This window comes from Dipteris shenzhenensis, chromosome 15, assembly GCF_047967505.1.
Source record: "Dipteris shenzhenensis isolate YYH24624 ecotype China chromosome 15, Dip_SZ_1.0, whole genome shotgun sequence".
Taxonomy (NCBI): Eukaryota; Viridiplantae; Streptophyta; class Polypodiopsida; order Gleicheniales; family Dipteridaceae; genus Dipteris; species Dipteris shenzhenensis.
Window position 1 is genome coordinate 35260665 of NC_141610.1, and position 24206 is coordinate 35284870.

The 24206-nt window shown below is 44.3% G+C and overlaps 1 protein-coding gene across 1 annotated transcript in view; it reads left to right on the top strand.

Annotated features, from left to right (window-relative positions):
- LOC147893734 (Cytidine/deoxycytidylate deaminase family protein) overlaps positions 1 to 23960 on the top strand; it is a 44474-nt gene extending 20514 nt beyond the window's left edge. The window contains exons 5-10 of the mRNA XM_087386350.1: positions 14179 to 14237; positions 14367 to 14404; positions 14554 to 14617; positions 14823 to 14876; positions 22883 to 22984; positions 23097 to 23960. Coding sequence (XP_087242476.1) covers positions 14179 to 14237; positions 14367 to 14404; positions 14554 to 14617; positions 14823 to 14876; positions 22883 to 22984; positions 23097 to 23147 — 368 coding nt within the window. The 3' untranslated portion in view covers positions 23148 to 23960. The remainder of the gene's footprint in view (positions 1 to 14178; positions 14238 to 14366; positions 14405 to 14553; positions 14618 to 14822; positions 14877 to 22882; positions 22985 to 23096) is intronic.
- The last annotated feature ends 246 nt before the right edge of the window (positions 23961 to 24206 follow it).

The following is a 24206-nucleotide window of genomic DNA, read 5'->3' on the forward strand; positions in this document are numbered from 1 at the left end:
GGCGAGATCGACTTAGCCATTCCTGAGTCCTGGTGGGAAGGACTTCACATTTGGAGAGACAGCAGATGGTTGGGGGCAGCTCTCTCGTACTGGTGTTCCCTTGAGGATATTGATGCAGTGCGGTAGCACGCACCCCGGCTTCTTCCGTGTAGGACCTGGAAGCCTACTTTAGCCCCTCACTGGGAGCGACCCTGAGATGGATGGGGGTCTTGATGGGATACATTGGCAGATGATCAGAGTGGTAGGACGCTTGGGGAAGGAGTGGCACATTGGCCCTCCCAGTATCTTAGAGCAGGACGCCTCTAGATGGCGCCTTTGGCCGTGGGAGGGTAGACCCTCGAGGGAGGTCCAATGGGATCCGGGAGAGTGGTTCTGGCCCTCCAGGGGCGGCCTAGTTGAGACGGTGGATGAGGTGCCCTTCTTTTCCTACACCACACGGATTGGCAGGAGACTTCAGATGGACTCGTCGAGGTGGACCCCCTCGAGGGAGAGACACTGGGTGACCCAGGGAGTGTCCTGGGATGTTCGCTCCAGGTTGTGGATGCGGTTGTGGTCCAGCTTGCGGCCGAGGAAGATCTCATACTTCTTCTGGCTAGCAGCCCACAGAGGCTTGCCCATCGGCCCATGGTTGGAGCAGATGCGAGTGGAGAGGCAGTACCATTGTTGCTCATATGGTGTCCTAGAGACTATCCCGCATTTCCTATGGAGCTGTCGTAGCACAGCGAGAATCTGGATGAGAGCCCTCAGGATCATGACATGTATGCAGAGTCTCCACAGAGACTACACCTGGGGGATGGTGGCTTGGTTGACAGAGGAAGGACACACGTTTCAGATTGATGAGATCTTCCCAGCCTACCAGATACAGGGTCAGAGTATTCAGAGGATTGCACTCCACGAGGGAGTCCCCCTTGACACCCTAGCTCCTCCTCCTAGGGAGGACAGTGTTTGGGAGGTGGTAGCCAGCATCATGGCTTGGAACATTTGGGTGGCTCGTTGCAGTCTTGTGATGGGAGAGCACCCGGTTCCACCCTCGGCTACCTTAGCTACCATTTGGCAGGATATCATTTACACTCTACGATCCACCTGGGAGCGTGGGACTCCAGCCTCCAAGGCGACTATTGAGAGGCGTGCTCGTTTTTGCAAGGCTCGACATGCAGGTGTTTTCTACATCTTGACTCCGCGAGGGATTCGCTGGCTGTATAGCCCCCCCACTTGGCTGTTAGCCCCAGTTCCAGAGATCCTTAGTGAGCTGGGCTTCTCTAGAACAGGCCGGTTTCTTTCTTTCAGCCTTTTCCAGTTTTTTCCATACTCAGCACCTTCAGGGCTGCTGCCTTGTATGAAATCTTTCAAGTATTAATAAAAGGTTCCTTTCTTTGGAAAAGAAAAAGAAAAAGAAAAAGAAAAAATAATTGTCAAAAACTCTATCTCTTGTTCCACTATCAAAGACTTTATCTCTTGGTCCTGAATCTCTATTCCTACGTTGATACAGATCACGGGCGATGGCATTTCTTTTGTTCCACCCAGCCTAACTCTCGTGGATCACAGATATTCGAATTAATTCGTTCCTTTGTTTTTCTCATGCTTATCCACGAGACCCTCATTTCCCTAGATAGTTCTCCTTGCCAAATGTCATCATTTTAGCCTCTCCACTTGGTGCACCTTTTTTACCCCTCTCTTGGGGCACATTTAAAACCACTTGCCCCTTGGCATTATTGCACATTTAGGTGCACCTAGGCCTTAGCACTCAGAACTACCTAGTCAATGCCATTTCACCCTCACCTAGGACCTTGGCAGTTACTTCTCTTGACCATTTCAATTACGCACATTAACTATTACAAAAGTTGGTCATCCAAGAGAAAATGCCCATCGATCTTTCCGAGGTCATGCTATCTCGGCTAGAGCATAACATTCCTTCCCTCTTCAAGCATCAGCGTCCTCGATGATGAAATCTGGGAACACTCTCCGTAACTGGTATATGGATTCCCAGGTAGCTTCCGATAGAGGCTGACCATGCCATGCAACCAACACTGTGGGTATCTTCCGATTTCGTATTTGCATTGTTCCTCGGTCCAGGATTCTTGTTGGTTTTCGCCTTGCAATATCCTCTATCTCCTGAAACAAAACCACACCTTCGATTAGTGAGTCACCTGTATGTAAAAACTTCTTTAAGCGCGAAACATGAAAAACCGGGTGCACCTTACACCCCTGTGGCAATTCTAATTTATAGGCTACACTGCCTATTCTCTTTAGAATTAACCACGGCCCACAGTATCGAGGTGATAACTTAGCACACTCTCCTGAAGTCAACGACTTCGAGTGCGAAGGAACTCTGAGAAAAACTTTTTCTCCTTCCTTAAATACTCTTATAGACCGATTTTCATCCGCATACACCTTGGCTCTATCCATAGCCTGGCGGATATTAGCTCTCGCAAGTGCTAGCATCTCCCGCATCTGAACTACAAAGTTCGCGGCACTAGGCACTTTCTGAGGTACTCCAACTATAGTTGGATTTGCTGGTCTATAACCATAGTTAAGTTCAAACGGACTGAACCCGGTAGAAGAAAGTTTTCTATCATTGTAGGCAAACTCCAACAATGGCAACCACTTGTCCCACGTATGTTGCCTCAATGACACATATGCTCTCAGCATATCCTCTAAAGTTTGGTTGACTCTCTCCGTCAGACCATCCGTCTCAGGATGATCCCTACTACTCATTCCCAACTCAGTCCTTAGTGTCTCAAATACCGCCGTCCAAAAATGACCGGTAAACCTAACATCTCTGTCTGACACTATGGATTTAGGCAATCCATGCAGACGAAATATATGTCTAATGAACAAATCCGCTACTTGCGGGGCACTAACAGACTCTCTAGTCGGAATGAAGTGAGCCATCTTGGTTAGACGATCAACCACCACAAGGATAGAATCATACCCTCCTTGCGTCGTAGGCAGTCCTACAATAAAGTCCATGGAAATGCTCTCCCACTTACTTAGTGGTATTTCCAAGGGCTGTAAAAGTCCGGGTGGCTTCACCCGCTCGGCCTTGCTTACCTGACACGAGAAACACCGTGTCACATATTCATGAATATGCTTTTTCATCTTTGGCCAAAAGAAATCTCGCTTCATGAGATCATATGTCTTCTCGACTCCTGGATGTCCCGCACATGGGCTATCATGGCACTGTCGAATGACTCTCTGCCTGAGATCATTCTGACTAGGTACTACAACCTTGCCATTTCTAACTAGCATACCATTCCTTATGGTATATCTTGCATAAGTTTGACCTTTTCTGGATGCTAGGTCATCCTTTTCATTTTCCCCGGGTTTTAACACATGAGCTTTAGGCCACAAGCTCTGGACAAACTCGTCCACTTTTTGAGTTTCTCTTATCTCGATCATTAGAGCACTCTCTAATACCGTGAAACTCAGGTTGTGCATAATGCGAGACAACGCATCAGCAACCTTATTGTCTTTTCCTCTTTGGTACCGAATCGTTAGATTAAACTCCTGCATGAGCTCTGCCTACCTAGCTTGGCGGCCCCTTAAGTCAGGCTGTTTACAAAAATGTTTCAGAGTATCATGATCCACATCCACATAAAACTCTGAACCATACAAATAATGCCTCCATGTTTTCAAAGCATGGATGATAGCATACAACTCCAATTCATGAGTTGGCTAATTCCTTTGAGAGGGAGAAAGCTTCTTGCTTTCAAAGGCTAGTGGCCTTCCCTCTTGAAGGAGAACTGCTCCTACCGCAATGCCACTTGCATCGGTTTCTAGGAACAACGGTTTCTGGGGATCAACTATTTTTAACACCGGTCCTGTGACCACAGCTTGCTTTATGGTGTTAAAACTTTCTTGTTGATTCTGTCCCCAAATAAAAGGTACTTTGTCTGAGGTCAGATCAGTCAATGGCGATACTATTCCGGAATATCCTTTGATATACCTTCTATAAAACTGGACAAATCCCAAGAATGATCGCGTCAGACTCTGAGGGATTGGCCAAGTTAGTATTGCAGCCACTTTCTTCGGATCCATTTCTACCCCCTGTGGAGTAATTATGAACCCTAAATATTCAAGCCTAACCATACATAGTATAGTTTTCTTCTTATTCACATAAAGACTGGCTTTCCTCAAAGTACTGAACACTATTCTTAAGTGTTCACGATGCTCAGTAACACTTTTACTGAATATCAAGATATCGTCAATAAAATGTACTACGAACTTTCCGATATACGGACGTAGTAAATCGTTCATAAGCATGACGAAGGTCGCTGGAGCATTGGTAAGTCCAAAGGGCATTACCAAAAACTCACAATGACCAAACCTACTCCTGAAAGCGGTTTTATGCACATCCTCGGCTCTAATCCGGATTTGATGTTAGCCGCACTTAAGATATATCTTACTGAAAATCACGGCTCCATGTAATGCATCTAGCAAATCATCAATCCGAGCCATCGGATACCTGTGCTTAACAGTGATATTATTCAATGCTCTGTAATCTATACAGAGGCGAAATGTATCATCCTTTTTCTTCTTTAATATCACTGGCGAAGCAAAAGGTGAGAAACTTGGTTGAATCTGCCCCAACTTGAGGTATTCTTCAGTTGTCTATGCACCTCCGCTTCTTCAGCAAAACTCATTCTATAGGGAGGTCTATTTATAGGTTCTGCCCTCGGGATCAGTTCAATCTTATGCTGAACTTTCCGCTCTGGAGGTAATCCATAAGGTAGTTCATCCCTAAAACATTCAGAGAACTCCTCTGTTATAAGATTAGCCAGCTTGGCCATCTCACCACTTTGCGTAACATCAATGCTAGCCGAAGAATCATCCACCGGCTCTACCGATGCTGTGCAAAGGAATAAAAACTCTACTTGAGCTTTTCGGATTTCCATCACGGGAACCAACGGTCCTTGAGGTATATCTTTTTCACCTAGCAAGATATAACGCACATCATTCATCTTGAATTGATATACGTGCTTTTTCCAATCAATGGCGGGATTCTTTCTAGAATGCCGAAGCTCCAACTGAGTAACCCTTTGGTCCCATACTTCAGTTGAACTTTTATCTGCCATTCTGACTGTATACGCATAGTCAGATGGGCTTGTCTTTAATTTCAGCCTCTTCACGAGCTTGGAGTTAATCACATTGTGAGTTGACGCCGAGTCAAACAACACAATGACATCATGACTGGCCACTTGCCCTTTCATTTTAATTAACTCCGTATCATTAAAGGCCGTATACCCCGTTGCTGCGGGCTTAGATAGGATGTTATCAGGTGCACTCGTCACTAACTTAGCAACAGATACACATAACAAACAAGGTACTAACCTCTGAGAAGGTCCCGCCAGTTGCATCTGCATATGTTCCGCATTGGGACTCTCCTGCATTTCCACGTCGCATTCAGATATTATCATATTAGCCGTGCGACGGTCTTTATTCAGTGGACAATTCTTCCACTGATGTCGCTGAAGGCAGCCGAAGCACAATCCTTCTTTTCTAGCTTTCTCTTTTTGTTCAGGGGTCAACGAGGACTTTGACCAAGCCCGGGCTGCCATTGGAGTTATTTTCCTTTTCACCCCAACGGTGGTACTTGTTTTTACTGGTCCCTCAACCGGCTTCACCTGCTTGGTTTGGCCACTTGGCTGCGAGACACTTGTCTTTGAAATCCATTTCCTCTGAAATCCCCCTTTTTTCGGGTACTCATACTGAGTCCCTGCCTGCACAAATCCACCAGATCTGCCTCTGGCATCCTCATAGTTCAGGGCTATTGCAATAGATTCATCTAATGTAGTCACATATTTAGCCCGAACTTCCATTTTGATTTTGTCGTTCAGTCCATAGATATAGTCTTTTAACTGAACCGACATAGGGAGAGGGTCTGTTATTTTCATGACACATTCCCTGAATTTGTCGGTGTACTCTGCCACCGACAGACTCCTCTGACGAAGATTTCTATAAGCATCCCAAGCTCGAGACTCTTCATCAGGTGGGAGAAAGTGTTTCTTAAATTCAGCTTTAAACCCTTCCCAGGTGGTAGGAGCAACTTGATCCTTCTGTTGCTTTATCCACCATCTATCCGCTGCCTCAATAAACAGGTGTGTGGCCTCACGGATTTTCTTTAGATCAGATCTAATTTCACAAATGGCGAAGGCTTCTTCCCACTTGTGTAACCAAACCTCGATCACATCAGAGCTGCGCTCGGTCATCCGACCAGCGTACTTATCCGGTCTATAATTAGCGATATTAGGCACTTTGACCCTTGCGCGCTCTAATGAATGTATACTGGGCTCTGGCTCTGCTGGAGCTTTGCCCTTATCAATTCTAGACGGTCTAGCCGACAAGGCTTGTACCATCTCCCTAATCTCATTCTGACCAGCATTCACTTGAAGCTGCTGGTTCATAATCTGCTGTAACGCATCTTCTAATATCGAAATCCTACCGATCAAAGTAGGTGCTGCATGATGTGACATCTGTTGTGTAGACTGCACTCTAGACTCACTAGGATTCACCCTAGAATTCTGTCCTTCTGCCTCCATAGTTTCACAATGGAAAATGGTTTTTTTTTTTAAAATTAAAATTTTCTTTCTTCTTTTCTCACGCGAAAACTCCAAAAGTACAGCACTTCAAAATCCCTTTCTGTACAGGAACAACTACTGTATACTGAAAACTTGAAATATATATAATAAAGGGAAAGGGATGCCCCATGGATATCCTCGATGTGAGAGAGGAGAGCACACACAAAGGAATAAGGAGACACCATAAGTGATGGAGCAAAAGCTACTCCAGCTTATTCCTCTATCATATATATATGAGTATACATGGGCACTGTACAAGTGGGTGGGCACACTGCCCTTTACCCCAACAACCTCCCACTTAAAGGTAGTGTGCCTTTAAGGGAGTATAGTACACATATATAATCAGCCATAGGCTGAAAAACAAGATAACCAGACCGTCATCCTATGCCCATCGGCACTTTACAATGTGCAAAGTGCATAGAGGATAAGCTGCTAGCAGACATCAGGTTTGCAGGATAGAAAATGACAAGCTGTAGATGCCTGTCAACCAAGATCTTATGCCAGATCTCACTGGGAGAGTGAACTCTCACCACTACATGCTCCTGTGCTAAGTCCATAGCACCTGAACTGTCACTGTGCAAAGAAAATGTCTCTGTACCACCTGTGACCATAAGCACATGCCCTACAATAGACCTCTGCTGGTCTACCCAACCTGCATCACCTGCATGTTGCTCCTGGAAGCATAAGGACCTGATGTCCACAACCGCTTCCCTACTGCCAAAATTTGCCATAATCATGCTACCAACTCCCACTGCAACGGAAGCAAGAACCGGAAGTGTAGCCCCAATGGCAAACATGTGAGAACCAAGTCTCAACACAGTCATGGATGCATGAAGTACTATGGCTGCCATATCAACCATAACTTGCTGCTCAACTGATCTGTGATCATCAAACCTGCTGTGTTTCAAGTATGGAGCCGATACAGGAAATGGAGTACTCAGTAACTTACCCCTCTCCATACTGAAACAACCAAGTATCTGACAAACATCATCAAGACCATGCAGCGCCCACTGCAAAGCATCCCTGTCCATAAGGAACCATATGGCAAGTAACCTCAGAAGCATAGCAACCTCCTGAATACTGAGACCATAACCTGTCTCACTGCGCATCACATCCTGAGCTCTCATAACGGTATCAAACCTATGAAGCCAAGCTCGAGGGGATTGCTTATGGCCATGGAGGCACTTACGAAGCAAACACATCAATGATTTCTGCCCATGCGCAATATGACCCGAGTCAATAACTGCAGAAACCACGTCTGTCCTAGCATAACCAGCCAATGGATGATACCGGGCATCATTAGCCAAGGTATCCTCCTCACCATGCATAGCCTCGTCCTCATCTGCAAGAGGCACTCCGCATCCTGGGAGTAAACTGTAACTGTCCATAGAAGATGCATCAACAATCTCCATAGGAGTATAAACCTGTGGAATACTCGAGACATCTAATCGTCTCTGACCAAAATCAGGAAGTAATCGTGGTTGTCCCAACTTTATAACCTGCTCACCGTGGGAAAAACCTCCCACTCCAAGGGATATGGGCTGCCCCTGCAAAGAATTCGGAGGTATCAGTGCACTTACACCCTCCTGGAACACCACTCTCCTGCTATCCACAGTCTTGGGCTGTCTAAACATAGCATCCTCTCTGAAATAGACATTATGGCTGCGTATCAACTCTCTAGTTGAAGAATCCCATAACCTGTAGTCCCTACTGGACTCACTGTATCCAAGGAAGATACACCTCCTCGATCGGGAACCATGAGCATAAGCCTCACAGCCAAACACACGTAAATGCTCATAACATGGTGCCCTGCCTGTCAAGAAGTCAAATGGCACTCTACCATTCAGAGATCTCCTGGGTGACCTGTTAAGCAAGTATGCAGCTGTCTTACATGCCTCAGCCCAATAGCATTTGGTAAGACTTACATACCGTAGCATGCTACCAATCCTGTCCAATAGAATCCGATTTATGCCTTCTGCCAAGGCATCGTGAGCAGAAAGATGAGGAGTGGTTAACACCCTCCTGATACAAGTGTATCACATAGATGCTGAAATCTAGGAGAGGTAAACTCTGCATCACCATCAGTCATCAAGCTCAATAGCTTCTTTCCTGACTGATTTTCAGCATTACCCAAGAAGCGCTGAAATGTATCATATACGTCATGCTTCTGCCGAATCGGATATACCCATATGTACTTTGTAGCAGCATCAATAAATGTCACAAAGTAAGAGGTGCCACCCAGTGAAACGGTAGGCATAGGCCCACAAACTGCACTATGAACCAACTGCAATGGCTCAAGATACCTCTCACTGATTGTCTTCCTCACAAAGGAGGATCCTGACTGCTGACCATCATCACAATCATGACATAAAATTTGAGAGACATCCATAACAGGAATGTATCTCAATGTTGTAAGGGCTTCCATACCTGCAGTAGACATATGTCCAAGTCTGGCATACCATAAACTAGCTGATGGCTACTTACTAATCATAAGCATCTTATCCTGGACACCTGATACATGCAATGCATAAGAGAATCCAACCCGTGATCCCCTAGTCATAACCAGATTGCCTCTAGCAATCTTCCATGCATGATCACCCAAAGAGACATGATAACCTGCCTCAACCAACTGTCCAGTACTGATCTTGCTCGTAGCAAGTCTTGGTATATGTCTAACCCTCTGTAGAACAAGAATAGAGCCACTAGGCATAACAAGGTGGATATCCCCATAACCATAGACATCCATAGAATGATCAATGCCCATCAAACCACTCTCCACAATGCATTCCTGATATGCACTGAACCATGACCTATGAGGGGTCATATGACATGAAGCACATGGATCTAACATCCAATCACCAAGAATGGGTACATCAGTGGCCAAGAAGGAGGTGTCAGACATAGACAAAAGAATGCCTTCATCACTGCTACTATCAGTGGAAACCCTGGCATCCACACCTTGAAGCTCAACATGCTTCTTCTCCTTCTTCCTGTCATTCTTAACCTTGCTCTTCTTCTTGTATTTTCTCAGCCATTTCCAGCAATACTTTTTCATGTGGCCATACTTCCACAATAGAAACATCTAACACAAGTCCGAGAGCTAGACTTGCTCTTGGAATTCCCCCTTGAACATGACCTGTTTCTACCAATTGATCGACCTTTGGAGTGCATATCAAGGCTGTATTTCAGCCCATCAGGACATTTCAGCCCATCATGCTGTAACATAACAGGATCATGGTCATACATCCGGCATATACGAGTGTAGAACTCATATGCATGGTAGTCTACACCCTGTACACCATCCTGTACCTGCAAGTAGACTGACTTCGAGAGTGATGACTGAATGATAGAGCATGCTTGCTCATCCATGTCATCCCAATCTCTTTGTTTAATGCTATTAGGCTTGACACCTTTGCATTGAATGGGCTTATGCTGCCTCTTCTGCACTAACACATCATAAATCTGCTCTTTCCAATACTGAAAGTTTGATCCATCCAACCTCTCAATATCAAAGAGGGCACTACCAGCTGTAGATGCCATATCTGTGGCACAATAGCTCACAACCAAAGAGCAGTATAGTGCAATAGGCAACCCAAATGACCAAAAAATATAGTGTTGTCCAGACCAATTAGGTCTCCAAATAAAGTGGCTGATCCAATGCTCAAAAGCACTCAGCCATAAAGAGGCATAAACAAGAATATATGCAGCCCAGTAACTTGCCAATGCCTGGCAATCCAAGTAAGAAATGCACTGAACCAAATGAGCAATGCCTGCACAACCAATGGCAATAGGAGCCCAGCTCAACTATCCATAAACATCAGTGCGGCATCCACCAATGCAAATCCAAATGCATCGAAATGGCATTTATTGCATCACCAATGCATCACCTCAAGTGTGCAATCCTTTGGCAACAAAATCAAGCATTCACCACTTGCCAAATGTGCCAAAGTGACTTGTCAAAATGCCAATAATGCCCTTGGACTGAAGTGAGATCCCAATCACTTTCTGTAATTTACTGTGAGTTCCCAATTCACTGTTGTGCAAGAGAAATCCCTACAACAATACCTCACAGCCACTTCGGGCAAAATAACACGCTGTCCCTGTTTTTGAACAGCGATATCTTTTCACTGAAAGACCGGATGCCAAAGCTGTAAACAGCAAAGTTGTAGCTGGTAGAAAGATCTACAACTTGTCAGTTGACCTCAAGAGCCAAATCCTTCTGGATTCTCAGATATTCTCACCTGAAAAACAGCTTCCTGCACATTGGTCACAAATAGACAGTAGACTGCAACTTTTTGTGGTTTTGCAGAGGCTGTAACTCCTGCAGCTTATACCGGATCAACTTGCTTCCAAAAGAAAAGTTGTAGTATTTTCTGTGAACTACAACTTTCCAGTTCGGCACAAAGTGTAATTCCGCACCAGGAAAGAGATATTCAGTCCTGAAAATGACTGTTCTGTCATTTAAAAAAAAACAGCAGCAACTATTCAATGACCTGTCAGTCAAGAATATCAATCATTTTCTCGCGGGCTTCAAAGCATAACCAGATATTGATCATCCAATTTCTGAGCAAAATACTTGCATATACTGTGGCATCCAATGCATAAACCGCTTTCTGGAAATTGCATACCAGAGAATAAAAAATGCCTTTCAAGAGTCCCCAAAATGCATTTACTGCATGTATATGGCCTCATTATATTGGCATTCAACTGAACATCAAATTGTATGCATTTGCCACTCACTTATGCATCCAAAATGCATCACCAATGGCATATACCAAGTGACATTTACTGCATCATTTTGCCAAAATGCATCAACTTGCCAAAGTGTATCAACATGTATGCATTTGCCAATATACAGTCTGCAAAATGGCTGTCTGCACACTGATCACGAACTGTCCCTATTTTGGACAGTAAATAACTCTGTACTGTAAACTCGGATGACCGAGCTGTCAACAGAGAAAACGTAGCCCTTCCAAAGTTCTCCGACTCCTCTGTTGGGCACCGAGCCTAAATCCTTATGGATTTGCAAATACTTGCTGTCGAAAATGGCATTCTGCTCACTTTTACTGTCTGAAATACTGTCAGGCTTTCAGACTAAAAACAAAGAACTCACTCTTTTTCTCCAAAGTGGATGTTGTTGCTATCACTGGGCTGCTCTTCCTTTGCTCACGGAAAGGACAAGGGTATGGAGAGAAAGAGACTCCTATCTACTCCATCTAAGAGCTCGCAATGGCTCACGAGCCATCTGCAGCAGCTGCAGCTACAAAGAGCTTCCCTACAGCCCTCTCCAAACAACGCTCTCCAATGAAGGCTCAACCTCAACTCCAGCCTGCAGCAGCAGCAAGCCTAAACGGTGCTTTTACGACTGAGCTCCAAGACACAAGCTGCCTCTAAGACTCATACGACAGCTTCCAACGATATCCACTCGTGAGTTGCGAAACACCAATGTCAACGATCTCCAGCAAGTATCTACGAAGCAATGCCTCCAACAAGCACACAACAGCCAGCCACTTGCTGAAAAGGATGCATCAACAGCCAACGATAGGCTCCCATGAGACAACGTTAAGACCAACGAACAGCGATCTCCTTCCAATGCTAGGTTGCTAGAGCACTGGAGCGCTTGAAGATAGCCCAAAGTGATTCTTGCAGCTGCATTGTAGAGCAAACAGATTTGGATGATGTCTACCCAAAATCTCTCCGTGAATGAGAGAATCAAGCTCTCCAAAGCTCCCGGTAGATCTCTCGAAGCACTTCCCGTTCTCCTCTCACCGAGCTCCTCGTAGATCGAACGCCATGGGCTCTGATACCAGTTGTGAGAGAGGAGAGCACACACAAAGGAATAAAGAGACACCAAAAGTGGTGGAGCAAAAGCTACTCCAGCTTATTCCTCTATCATATATATATGAGTATACATGGGCATTGTACAAGTGGGTGGGCACACTGCCCTTTACCCCAACACTCGAAACTCGCAAAATGACTCTGCCCTATTATATATACGATTTGCAATGTTCACAGACTGAATCCCTTCAGAATTCTTAGTCCAAGTGCTGGCGACAGTCCTTGTTGCTAGTTCGTCGATCCCCTAAGCTCGGCTACTGCAGACTCCAATTCAGTCGCACAACATCTCAAGCCTTGGGAGTTCCGCCTTGGAAGTTTCTATCTCCCAAAGCTTGTAGGCTCTTAGGGGCGGCTCGGCTCCATGCTCCAGCAAGCGCTCATGCTCCAGCTATTCGTAGGTGCGGCTCAGCTCGGCTCTTAGGTGCAGCTAGGCTCCAGGCTCCAGCAACGAGCTCAGCGCATGCTAGTTGTAGGTGGGCTCGCAAACCGTGCTGGTTAGACTACTCTCAAGCTACTCGTAGACCGTGTTGGGCAGCAGACAGCGAATGTAACACGTTCAAGTCTCGAATCCCAACAGCATATGAGACGAAGGCAGCAGAGCAGATAGCCACGAGCGGGATGAACGTAGAAATGACACTTCCAGCCACGAAGGCAAATGTGACGCTTCCAGCCACACGAGGGGGACGAACATCTTCGGTAAATGTTCTGCAGGGACGAGTGGGATGATCTGGACAAATTCTGCTGTGAAAGCACGACTCATGAAGATCGGGCATGATTGCAGAGGAAGGCAGCAGGCTCGAGCACGCAGGGCAGCACGCAAAAAAACAGGGATTTCCCCTCTCTTGTCCCTTACTCTCTGCACAAGGCTCTGATACCAACTGTCAAAAACTCTATCTCTTGTTCCACTATCAAAGACTATCTCTTGGTTCTAAATCTCTATTCCTACGTTGATACAGATCACGGGCGATGGCATTTCTTTTGTTCCACCCAGCCTAACTCTCGTGGATCACAGATATTCGAATTAATTCGTTCCTTTGTTTTTCTCATGCTTATCCACGAGACCCTCATTTCCCTAGATAGTTCTCCTCGCCAAATGTCATCATTTTAGCCTCTCCACTTGGTGCACCTTTTTTACCCCTCTCTTGGGGCACATTTAAAACCACTTGCCCCTTGGCATTATTGCACTTAGGTGCACTTAGGCCTTAGCACTCAGAACTACCTAGTCAATGCCATTTCACCCTCACCTAGGACCTTGGCAGTTACTTCTCTTGACCATTTCAATTACGCACATTAACTATTACAAAAGTTGGTCATCCAAGAGAAAATGCCCACCGATCTTTCCGAGGTCATGCTATCTCGGCTAGAGCATAACAATAATTCTATAGACTGCTATTTAGCTAGTACTTATGTGCTAGCCTAAGTGCTTTCTTTCGGTGTTCCCAAACTCCTTTTAGATAGCTTCCTAGCTTTGTAGTGGCTACTCCACTAGATTTGTCATCATATCTTTCTCTGATGTGTGCATAGGCCTGGCATCTTGGGGGGGGGGGGTTATGTAAATGTATATATGTTTATGCGCTTTCATGCACATTCCCCTTGTTTTCGTCTCTGTGGATAAATGAGAAGGCTTTATTGCAGTATTGAAAGTCCCAATCTTTGAATTTTTTCTTAACTGGGTTTGTAGAGCTTGATGTTGTGTTCATCTCTATAATCGATCTAAAAATATTACATTATTATAAGAATTGCAAAATTGATATCTGTGCAGGAATTGGCTACAATGGGTTTCCTAGGGGTTGTTCTGATGATCTGCTTCCTTGGGCAAAGGTCATGGTTTAATTTCTTTATAAAAATAAATGCTGCTACATCTCATTTTCTTTGAAAAGTAAACGTTGCTGATGTAGTATGCTAACAATGCTTGTGCCTTTTAATATTTTTTTTAAAATTTGCTTCCAGATGTCATTTAACGGAGATCCATTGCAAACAAAATATCCGTAAGTGCTCTTGTTTCAATGGAGGTTACTAGAAGAATATCTTGAGGTGCTATCTTTTTGATTCACACAGTACTGGGGATGCTTGGGCCATGCACATGAAGTAATTTATGCAGCTTTAGTGTATGTTAACAGTTTCCCTCTTTATGTAGGTATGTCTGCCATGCAGAAGTAAATGCCATTCTCAACAAAAATCAAGCCTCAGCTTGCGGACAGGTAGCTTACATGGAATTGAGGCTCTAAGGGAATTTCTTAGCATAGCGTTTCTGATGAAACATCTGATAAGTCTTTGTTTGGGAAAAATGACAAGGACATTTATTGTTTAGCTGAGAGAATTTGTCTGGCATTTTCAGATAAATAGGATTAGATTACACGTTTTTCACCTACTGATTTATTTGATGCATTCTTGTTTTTGCCACAGCGTTTGTATGTAACAATGTTTCCTTGCAACGAATGTGCCAAAATTATCATTCAGGTTTTTAATTACTCCAATCCCTAGCATCTCATTTGCTGCTAATTCGCTGTCCTCATTACATATGCTTTAAAGTTTGATGTTCAAAGGCTTCCTTATTGATCCTATGTAATTACATCTTTGATTCTTGCCCAATGATGATTAGTCCAAAAGGATAGGATGAAATGAATAAGATCCTAGGATGATATTGTGGTTTTCTGTAAATTGTTAGATGTTGTTTATTTAGACCATAGTCAATTAACCTATCTTTGTTGATGGCAGCTCAAAACAAGCTTTATCTTTTTGAAGAGAGATGTAAACTGGGTGAGAATGATAGTGCCCCACCTGTATACAATAGGCATTTAGGTTGGAGACTATTTATGAAAGGAAGCTCAAAACACTGTGGTTCTTCAGAAGGAAAACACTGTGATGCGATATAATATTACTGCTTTGGTTGGTAGGAAAAAATGGAAGGATGCAGTATCCAAGGACCAAAATCCTACTTAAAACCTATTCCAAGACATAGCTTCCACTACTACTTTTTTCTTTTTTAGCCTCTTTTGCCAAACGTCCCTTTAGCATAATAGTGCAATGCTTGCAGGTTTGGAAGAATAAGTTTGGGCCATTGCTTATGTCATACCATTATTTATTGCTCCTATCACAATACCAGCTTGTGGGTAGTCTCTAGCATTACTCTCTTCCTTTCTGTTATGTTTGCATGGACATAAGATGGCTAGTGCTATATGGAGGTCAGGTTAGCCTATGGTCATGTGTCCTAAAGATGGGGCAGTTAGGACACGTGCTACCTTTGGTACACTAAGGGGGAGTCTTTGGCTTGATTTACCAAAGACACCCTACATCTGGTTGTATAAGTGAGCCATTGCTCACTTGGCTCATTCTTGGGAATGCGGACTCTTGAGAATACCCAGCTAGATTGAGACCCCATCCAAGCGCATGTTTCCATAATGACATCTGTGCGCAGAATGCATGGTATTGGACGCACCTAGGATGGACTATGGCCAGAGTTTGCCTAACCTCTAGCTCTGGGGTGATTTTGAGGGATCTACGGTTGTGTGATGACGCACTAGCCGATACCATATGTGTCCTCGTGTTTGTATACTGATGTTGGACTATGCTTGCATGTATGCACGGAGATCCTAGAACCTCCGCTTAGGGGTTGTTTCATTTGGTATCAAAGCAAACTCTATCTTGTTTATTCTAGAGCTTTGAATGTTTTGTTTGGCTGTTGCAATTGCTTGTGTTTGATTGTGTGCTAAAGGATGGACAAGAGAATTTGTGGTACTTAAATCTTGTGGTTTTTCTTGGATATATGGCAGCAAGATCGAATTCTAACTGTTTTGGAATTTCGTTTTTTATTCCTCAGGCTGTGTATGCAAGTTGGCATGCTTTGCAAGGGTAGAAGAACGACGAGATAGGAGAAGGGATTGAATTCACAGAAAACAGCAGCAGGTTTGTTTGATGACAATTGTAGGGAAGGTAGACGGAGTGCCAGAATGGATGCACTGCAAGTCTTAGCGACCTCTGGCATGGGATTTTCTGCTCTTTGGAACTTGTTTGCAGGTCGCACAACAGCCTGGAACAGTCGTGCTACTATTTCAGGGTTGGCTAGGTAGAAGTTGGGCCTGTTTCGCCTGATTGGAGAGGATTAGGCAGTGTGGAACAGTTGCAAAACTGTTCCAGGACTGCGAGTTGCTGAAAAATGCAGTTCGTTTTGGTGGCCAGGATGCTTCTGTGCTGCTCAGGAGGCGGCATGCATGCTTGCTTGGTGAAGAACTAAAGTGGAACCATTGACATGCAGTCCAATCCTACCCTTTTGGTAAAGGGGAGGTGCATGTGTGACATGCACTTTGGTGAAGAACTAAAGTGGAACCATTGACATGCAGTCCAGTCCTGCCCTTTTGGTAAAGGGGAGGTGCATGTGTGACATGCACTTTCCTGGGTTGCATGCCTTGGAAAGTGAATTTGGCTTGGCTAGGTGTTACTTTTCACCTTTACTTTGTGTGTCATGCAAGCATTTTGTGTGCATGCATGCATAATTGACATGCAAACTATGGGTGGAATGCCACATGAGCTCTAAAGTTGCCAAGTGGCTACATGCATATGTGCATGTAGGTGTACTTTCTAAAAGTATCCCACTAGAGCTAAAATTATTTCCTTTTCTTTTCGCAAAGCAAACTTTGAGTTAGAAAGGTAGTTTCCAAAAGTAGTTTTGTAGGAAACCAACCCTTTTAGGAAAGTTCCTAAAGGAAGGGAAAGTTGTGGCTTGCTTGCCAGGCGTTTTCCATGCAGCCCATGCATGGCATCACTTTTCGCACACTTTGCATCTTGCCTGTACTTCACCAAATTGTCTCATCTTTGTTGCAAATGATTCTTTCTCAGCCCTGTTTGATCCTAGCTAATCTGCTACAGCTCTAAACTTGCTCTCTCCTCGCCAATCTTGAGCAATCCCGGCTCTCTTTTTGGGGGAGAAAACTGTCTTTTCAAGCCCTCTTTCTTCTGTCTCCTCTTTCTCATCTTGGAGCCAAATCCTGGCGATGGAATGCAGCATAATCAAACTGATCAAGCTAATGGACCTTCTGCTCCACCACAGGGGATTCTGATTGATGCAAATGTTCACAGAGTTTGTTCTCTCAAATGCAAACAACACAGCACCTTTTAGTTTTGCAACAAACTTAGGAAGCCCATAAGAAACGCTATGGTATGCTCTCTTATTGTCCTGAGATATACTGAGGTGAGAAGAAAGAGAGGACTTCAGAATATGTGCATTTCCACTGACACAAGTGGGGAGCTCACTTCGCCATTATTAACTGTCCTTAAAATATTTGTCCAACCCTTGTTGAAATGTATTTACAAGGGAAGGCTTTCACATTGTGGTGAGAGTTGAAGGCAAAGCCTTTTGCTCCCAAGACTTGGGCTGAATTTTGCGAAGCATTCACAACAGAGTTTTTCCAAAAACCTGACAAGTATGATAATTTCTGGAAGCTCCCAAACGTGTCAAAGGGTATTAAGTTTCTTGAATCATATCTCCAGGACTTTAGAGATATTACTTCAAAGTTTCTTGATTTCGATCAACAAACATTGCGCTTATTCTTTGTAAATAGTTTACCTAAGGATTATAGGGATGAAATCCAAAGGAACAAGCTGCAGACATTTGAGGGAGGCTCTCCATGTTGTGCTGATCTACGACAGTACCTATGGATACAAGGATACAGGTGCTTCGTTGTGGCGGCACAAAATGGCAAGCCCAGAAGAAAAACTAACCGAAAGAACCGTCGAGCCGGCAACCCGAAGCCTGAAAAGGCTAACTTCATGTATGCTAGTTAATCCTTGTCACATTACTTGCCTTGAATTATTTTCTTCAAAATTGCGGGAAATGTCATTGTCAATGTATTTAGACCCCATGATTTAACCTGCATGGTGGGTTATTTCAATGGGCATCCAGTACACATGTTATTTTACAATGGTAGTACTCACAATTTTATTAATACTTCTCTTGTACAGAAGGTAAGCATCCCCATTGTTCCCTGTACTCATCGCTACGTCGTTAATCTCCCACATGGAGTCATAGAATCTTGAGAATACATCGTTCTAGATCTTCGGAGGGGAGGGGAGATTCAGGATTACTCAAAAGATCTGTCAAGAATCATGTAATACAATTTCAAATTAATAAAAACTGTTTACTCTCAAGGGGATCTTGGTGGACCTATGGTTAAGATGTTAGAGCTCAACATCTCCTGATGTTAGAGAGAGAGGGCCTTGCTTGTGGGTGTGTCCGCCCAGTGAGTGAGGCTAGGGTAGATGAGTGATGCTAGGGTAGTTGAGTGAGGGCCTGTGTTGTGGGTGTGTGCCTGGCCCTCGTGAGGGTACACTAGGGTAGGTACTGTGTGGTCCTCCTAGGACCCATGCTGGTTCACATACTCTCCCATGGCAGCCCTTGTGTAGGCACACTTTGCTGCACATTGGGGAGGCCCAGAGGCTCGAGGGAGGCGTGTCAGTCGGCCCATGTGGCGTAGTATGGTCGGCTGGAGGGCAGAGGGCATAGCTCTTCATATAGGCTGGTGCAGCTCCTTTTGGAGGGCTAGGGGCAGTTGGGCCTAGAGCGTTGCCTGTTGGTTTGCAGGCCCATGCTTTGGGGCCTTGTGGAGCCCTATATAGAGGGCTGTAGGGGTTGGGCGCTAGGACTGTGGGTCGGCCCACATTAGCAAGCTGGTCAGCCTTGCTCCTTGCTGGCCAACTAGGAGGCTGGGGGGCTATATATAGCCCCCCCCACTTGTGTTTTGCTCATCTCATTCTGGTGCCTGGTGGAGGAGCATAGCCAGCCCAGTGTAGCACCTCAGGAGCAGGGTTGTGGAGCAGTACATCCATTCCTTGTGCCTCTAGTTGTGGTGGTTGTTGAGCTGTCCAGAGGAGCTCTCGAGCAGCCTGTTTGTTCAGAGGTTTTCCCCCAGTTGAAGCGGGGTTTGCTCTTGAGATCACTTGCGTTTCTCTTGTGCCTTTCTCTCCTTTCTCTCCTTCTCAGTGTGGTGTGTGTGTGAGGCGTGCTTGCTCTCTCTCTCTCTCTCTCTCTCTCTCTCTCTCGTTCATTTCCGCTGCACTTCTCACATGGTATCAGAGCCACGGTTGGCTTGAGACCTGAGGAGCGGAGGGAGTGTTGAGCTAGCACACACTCCTCAAAGATACCTCCGAACAGCACCCTAAACCTTGGAGTGGACTGTTCGGGTGTCCAGCAAAGGGTGACTTTGAAGGGTGTTTTTAGATCAGAGAGGAGGTGTCACCTCAAGGGATGGATAGCGAGGTGTGAAGGTACATTGGGCTGTCAACCCCTTCATCCTCTTCTTCAGCCCTCTCCTTTCTTCAATCTTCTTTTCCCTTCTATCCCATCCACCTTCTCTTTCAGCTCAGCGTCCTCTTCACTCCAACATGGCCATTGGCTACTTTGTCTGAGATGGCAGAGAACAAGACTAGAATACCAGTGTTGCACACGTTCCCGGTTGACCGGCAGTTGGATGGGCTCAATTATAGTGTCTGGCGGGTGATGATGAAGTTTGTGTTACAGTCATACGATCTGGCAGATTGCATCTTGATAGGTGTTGCCAGACTAGATCCCCTTGCAAAGGACCTTGGCATCTTGGAGTTGAAGGAGGTCGAGACCTTGTCTCAGCTCAGGGATCGTGTCAATGCAAGGGTTAGATAATTCATCTCCTCAGGGTAATTGGCTGGAGTAGACTGATCGGCAGTCCTGCTGGCTCACATAGGACGAGTCGGCTACAGCAGACAGTTACAGACTGTAGGTGCAAGGTGAGCTGATTCCTAATGAGCTGGATGATGCAAAGGTCGTGATTAGGAGCTAAGGAGGGAAGAAGATGATGAAAAGCTGAGATGGAGAGTACAGAAGGGAGGGCAACTTGTGCATGAAAGCCACAATCTGGAGATGAGGGGGAGATAGGCTCGAGATTGGAGCTCATATACTAAGGGATAACATTGCACAAATCGTGAGAGTGGTGCAGTGTGGAAACATACATGAGAGAGAGAGAGAGAGAGAGAGAGAGAGAGAGAGAGAGAGAGAGTTGACACGATTAATCATGTGAAGCACATGACAATGGCCAAGAGCATATGGGAGCATTTGGCGTTCATCTCTCTCCCATGAAGAGGGTTTCCTTGGAAGTCCAGATGCAGTTGTTGGATACTCAGAAAAGATAAGCTTTATGCTAAGGAAAGCAAATGACAGTTCTTGAAATGGAAACTCACATACCTTGGACATGTCATTTTAATAAATGGTGTCCGTATTGGCTTTCGAGAAAGTTAGGAAGGTATGTGAGCGTCCCATTTTGAGAGCGATTATCGAGCCCAACTTCTTTCTGGGATTTGTGAACATATGAAATCATGCTAAGACAGCATTACCCTTGTTAGACTTGTCTAAAGTGGTGGAGAAGGTAAACTTAATAAGTTAGACCGATTGTGTGGCAGAGGAGCTTTGATGCGTGTTTTAAGAAATTAAAACATGCTGTCACTATAGCTCTAATATTAGAGACAGTCGATCCTAGTAAACCATTTGTGGTTGAAACAAATGCTAGTGACTATGTTGTGGGAGCAGCTTGGCTCCAGGCTGGTAGATTTATAGCTTTTGAGGGGAAAAAGCTAACTGAGCCACAATATAAGTGGCCAACGCATGAAAAAGAGCTGTATGTTATTATTCACGCATTGGAAAAGTGGAGACATTAGTTGTATGGCTGTACTTTTATAGTCTAAGTGAATAACTCTTCTCTGAAGTACAAATGTAGACTATGCAGCAACAAGTTCTCTTGTCGCAGTGAAGTTACAACTCCCAGCATTTCACAATGGCATGCCATCTTTTTCTTTAGGTAAGAAATTGTCGAAAGATCAACATAGTCCTTGGAGGAGATGGCATCTTATATAGGCAAATTGTAGGAAGCCTACCACTAGCCCTGACATAGCCTATCCAAATTAGTGCAGTATCCCAATATATGGTGATCTAAAAGAAGCCATTGGAAGGCAGCTAAGAGAATTCTCATGTAGTTCAAGACTCATGGGATTGAGTACAAAAGAAGTGCATTGATCTAAAATGGTTAGTGTTAGTGTGCCACATCGGATGGGGCTGGAGCCTTGACTTTTGTGAGAAGCCACCAAGAAGCTTCTCCTCCTAACTGAGGAGTATGCTTTAATTCTAGCCCAGGATTGGCATTTCATTTTGCAGCAATGTGTTTGTGTGGATCTATTCCTACCTGTGCAACTGTGGAGGGCACTGCAGTCTAGCAGGCATCCCCTTCTGTTTTCTCTGGGCTTGGTCTTCTATACAAGAAGCTATGTAGACCTTGTTATCTGCATCCCCATTTGAACAGCCAGACACCCTTACATGCAGAGCAGCAATTCTTCTCTCCTGTCAGCCAAGGAGCAGGAGCAAAGCGCCCATAGCAGCTGTGAGCCCATGAGAGGGCATCTACAGTGGTGGGGCAGTCCGTCGTTTACAGCTGGAAGGCAGGACCTCTCTCTGCAATTGCATCAGATGATACCTGATCCTCCCTCATTGCATTAAGGTAATGTAAACAACAGAGAGGTTGCTCCCAGATGGTGTCTTGTTTTGACTACCCTCTCTCTCATTCTGTCTCTGGTTCTTGTAGTTGATACGAGGGTTCTGCTGTCAGTAGCTTATTATCTATCATGTGCATGCATAGGAAGGATACATATCTTGCAAGGGACGTGAATGAGAAGCAGCAGTTGCAATTGGCAATAGGGATTTGGCAACTGATGCTACAAGTTGTATCCTTAATACGTGATCAAGCATTAGCATCATAAGCCATGGATGGTGGAGAGCTTTGGTACCAAATATGTATTCATTTAGTATGAAAAGCATCCGACTTTTGGAAAAACATAATTTTGGTTAATGGACTTGTGATGTAAATGATCTTTGCAAACTTTGTGAAGGGTGTATGAACAGAGACATAATTCTTCAGGATGGTGCAAGAAGAGCAACTTAAGTGCTTGGAGCTTGTACAGACTGATATGTATTCACGATCAAATGAGGAGATCTGTGAGATTGCAGGCTGAGGTATCCAATTATCCCAAATGTCTCCCGGAGCTCATGCATATGCCAGGTGTGGGCCTATGCATGCCATCAAATAGTGAAAATCTAGCCTGTTGCAATATCCATGGTACAATGCTCCAAGTGCCATGATTGGAATCATGTGCAATGAGTGAAATGCCTCATCGTGCTCAACGAAGTAAACTGAAAAAAGAGGCAGTGTCTCAAGGTCCCTACAATGCGTTGAGTTGTCTGGCTCTACTGTCACCTTTAACCACATGCACCCCTGTGACAATAAAACCATAAGCTCGAATCCTGGGCAGCGGTAAGGATACAAGCTTGTCCTCCCACTGTTCAGTCACACAGCGCAGATGTTTATAATATTATTGTCTTTTTCATATTTTTTAAATTGTGCTCATATCAAACTTTCTTATATGCATCTCATGTATTTGATTTGGCTCATGAACAGGCTGGTGTGGCTGAAGTTATATACTTCATTGACAAGAACCATTCTTCAGCTGATTATTCGTACATCGCCTCTCAGAAGCTTTTATCCATGGCAGGAGTTAAGGTCAGCAGTACAACTGAATGCTACATCTTGTTATGTGTATATTAGAATGAATAGCTAGTCCATCTTTTGAAAAAGTAAAAAAGCCAGTCCATAACAAGCTTAAGGATGACAGGTTTGGCAGCATCGACCTTCACAACAGAAGATTGTAGTGGAATTTAAGTGAAGATTGATAGACCCAGGAGTTGGTTTAAACCCATAAAGCACTTTTGACAGTTCTCTTAGAGATGTATATGAAGCTTGACTTACAATCTACAGGAAAAATGCCTCCCCTGGTCAATGCAAAAGTGACCAACTAAGGAGCACATTTTACTACGCTATGAGATGCTGGAGGATACATGCAATGCCACCTGAAGAAAAAGTTGTAGGATGATTTAACTTCTATAGTTTTCCTTTTTGCCTCTTTTCTTGGCAGGGGGCATTGTGTATACAGTACTGGCCAGAATTATCTTCACAAGATAAGATCAGCTTCACAGAGCTGCATTATGCCATCAAACTACAAAGCACGGTCTTGCTTAATTGGAGGACTATATTTTGAGCGGCTGTCCCATCATCAACCCTAACATAACTTCATCTGGCTCAATAAGAGATGAGCTCAATCAAAGAGCAAGGCACTCTCTGAAAGAGATGGTTATGAACGTCAACCGTGCTGTATCATAGCTTCAGAAGCCATTACCTTTATTCGAATTCCAAACACTCGAATGTTTGCATGCAGCATTTACTTACATCGATACTGAAAATGAAGGCACCTTGTGTTTGTGCGTAGGTACATTAAACTGGGTTAAAGATGAGCTAGATTTGAGGGCATCTGGCATCATACAAGATTTTGCAAGTGATCTTTGAAGTAATACCATGAAACTTGTAAGTTGTGAAGTGCTGTTCAGGGTTAGAAAATACAGCATGAAATATAGGGATGTAAGTCAACAAAATCAAGCACGATTAGACTAGACCTATACATTCAGGAATATTGTTCATTTTAAATGAATGGTTTTTAAAAAAGTGAATATAGTTTCACAAACTAGCATGTTTTTAAATTCAGTGTGGATTTGTGGATTTATTATGTGAGATTTCCCGCAATTTTTATCTCGAGGGAAATATGTAGACACTCTCAAGACCCATTTTATTTTTTAATAAACCATTATTATTGTTACTATGGTTATTTGGACAATAACGTCTTTTTACATATATCGAGATAACTATGACATATGAGATATTTTGCAAGTGG